Here is a 2,635-nt window from a genome sequence, read left to right as displayed (position 1 = left end):
ATTGAAAGAAAGAAAGAAAGAAAAGAAGGAGGGAGGGAAGGAAAGAAGGTAAAAGAACGTAAATAGATAAATAAATAAAATGGAAGGGGAATTTCGAAATTAAAAGAGAAAGGAGAGTGAAGAAGTAGGAGTGAAAGGAAGTCAAACATTAAAAGAGTAGGAGTGAGTAGTTGGAATAAGAAGAAGAAGAAGGGTGGAAGAGGGGAATAAAGAAGAAGAAGAAGAAGAAGAAGAAGAAGAAGAAGAAGAAGAAGAAGAAGAAGAAGAAGAAGAAGAAGAAGAGGTAGTAGTATTTAGTTGTAGTAGGAGGAGGAGGCGAACACCGAAGGAAACAAGTGTGTGTGTGTGTAAGCGTGCCTGTGTCGTACTGGCAACTGCTGGCAGTATCAATTTACATTATCAGCAGTCGATTTCACCTTAATATGCACGCAGAGAAGACGAACACGCCGATGCGATTACACAAGCGAGCATTTCCATATAAATGCGCTGGCCATATGAATTAGTGTTGCGAACACAAGGACTAAATTCTGCCCTGTGAAAACCATACTAGGAAAGACAGAATAATTTATAATTTATTGCGCGTGTGTGTATGTGTGTGAGAGTGTTGTTTATTAACGAGAACTATTGGGGTGCTTTTGTTTTTTGATTTCATTCAACATAATATTTTGTAGGGACCGTATCAAGAGAAAGATTTTTTTTTTAGCTTATTTGTGTTTTAATGTTTGACATTATATCGACGCACTGGAGTTAACGTTCATCATCGTCAGTCAGTCCATCATCTTCGATGTGAATAGCATTCATATGTATGCGCATCGCTGTATGTGTAATACATATACATCTTGAAAACTGCTCCTGATTTACTCTCCATTTCATGTGATTTGACGTGTATATTTTACATGCATACGATCGTGTGTAGATACGTTCCCATAAAAAATATTTACACACGAATTTCACCAATATCCGTTCAAAATTACTACTATCGGAGAATAGCTGCGGAGAAGTATACTTCAGTGAAGTCACTCGGTCTGGTCAATACTACATCTTCTTTATTGCTGTTGTGAGATAATTGATGTTACACACTACTTGGACATAAAAACAAACGCATATTTTCTTCAGTTTTGTGTGTGTGTATATAGATATATATACACACACACACACACGCTCACGTATTTATATTTGTTCGTATTTACATATAAATATATTTGTACACAAACATACACATGAACATTTATATACACACACATACGTACACATATATTCATTACGTTAACAACAACAATAAAACGGCAACACTTTGCGAGCAGGGAAGCTAATAAGTCCATATCGCTACAGCTTTTACTGAGACCACTGTAAACAGACAACCATGTCGGAGAAAGCGGCAGATCTTCCTGAAATTTTGGAGTTAAATGTTGGTGGAGTGTCTTACACAACTACATTAAATACACTAAGGAAAGAACCTGATTCTTTACTTTCACAGATGTTTTCAAACTCTGGAAAAACGCCGATTTTACGAGATTCGAAAGGAAAGTTTTTTTTGGATCGCGATGGTGTGCTTTTCAGATACATTCTTGATTACTTACGAAATCAAAAACTGATTCTACCTGAGAATTTTCACGAAAAAGATCGTCTGAAGACAGAAGCTGAATATTTCCGTCTGCCTAACTTGGTTCGCAATCTTTCAACAATAAGTGTTTCAAAATCCATAGGACAATCGACAAACGTTTGTTGTAACGGGTTGATAACTGGCAAGCAACCTGGCTACATTACCGTTGGATATCGTGGGACATTTGCCTTTGGAAGGGATGGGCTTGCCGACGTCAAATTCCGAAAGCTTGCCAGAATTATTGTCTGTGGGAAGGTATCTCTCTGTCGAGAGGTATTCCAAGATACTTTGAATGAAAGTCGGGACCCAGATCGCGGAACAGAAGACCGGTATACGTCTCGATTTTTTCTCAAACACACTTTCTTGGAACAGGCATTTGACATGCTTGTAGAACAGGGGTTTTACTTGGCTGGTTCTTGCGGCTCCGGTACCAACAGTGCCGGAGAAATCAAGCCAGGACTCGACACGGAAGAATCAAAATGGCAGCATTATAATGAGTTCATTTTCGAACGTCGATGAGAATTTCCTGAGATATGCAATGAAGTAAACAACGTTAGCAGAAACCAGGACTAAAAACAAGATTTAAAAGAAACAGTTGACAATTCAAAGAAAATCATGCACCAAACACAATCAAAAGGATATATGTAAACATACTGTATAAAATATACACACACATTTGAAATATATTCACGCACACAACAGTATGAAAACAGCTGAAGTTTAAATCAGCGAAAGAATTGTATAAACTATTTCAAAGTATTCATTTATATACACAGGCCTAGAAAATCAATACAGTTTAATAACATATTGGTTATATGTGAAAACGAATGTAATATATACGTAGTGTCATTTGAAAATTGAAGAAATACGAAGATCGAAAGTTATGTTAGAACAATATCTATAACAGAGAAAACAACACCGAAACATTAGTAGTAACATAAATTCAAACTTCTGTAAAAGACAAGCATCCATTCCTATTATATATATTTAAAAATACAGACACAAATTTAGAACCTACAGGTAATGACAACA

General features: G+C 36.4%; 1 protein-coding gene across 2 annotated transcripts in view; it reads left to right on the top strand.

The window, feature by feature from the left end:
• The first annotated feature begins 296 nt into the window (after positions 1-296).
• LOC115213913 (BTB/POZ domain-containing protein KCTD16) overlaps positions 297-2,635 on the top strand; it is a 100,261-nt gene continuing 97,922 nt past the window's right edge. For both annotated transcript variants that reach the window (XM_036504694.1, XM_036504695.1), the window contains exon 1: positions 297-2,635. This exon is cut by the window's right edge and continues 449 nt beyond it. In XM_036504694.1, coding sequence (XP_036360587.1) covers positions 1,364-2,122 — 759 coding nt within the window. In that variant the 5' untranslated portion in view covers positions 297-1,363 and the 3' untranslated portion in view covers positions 2,123-2,635.

This window comes from Octopus sinensis, linkage group LG7, assembly GCF_006345805.1.
Source record: "Octopus sinensis linkage group LG7, ASM634580v1, whole genome shotgun sequence".
NCBI classification, from domain to species: domain Eukaryota; kingdom Metazoa; phylum Mollusca; class Cephalopoda; order Octopoda; family Octopodidae; genus Octopus; species Octopus sinensis.
The sequence above is the reverse complement of the archived record's forward strand: the minus strand, read 5'-3'. Positions and strand labels throughout refer to the sequence as shown.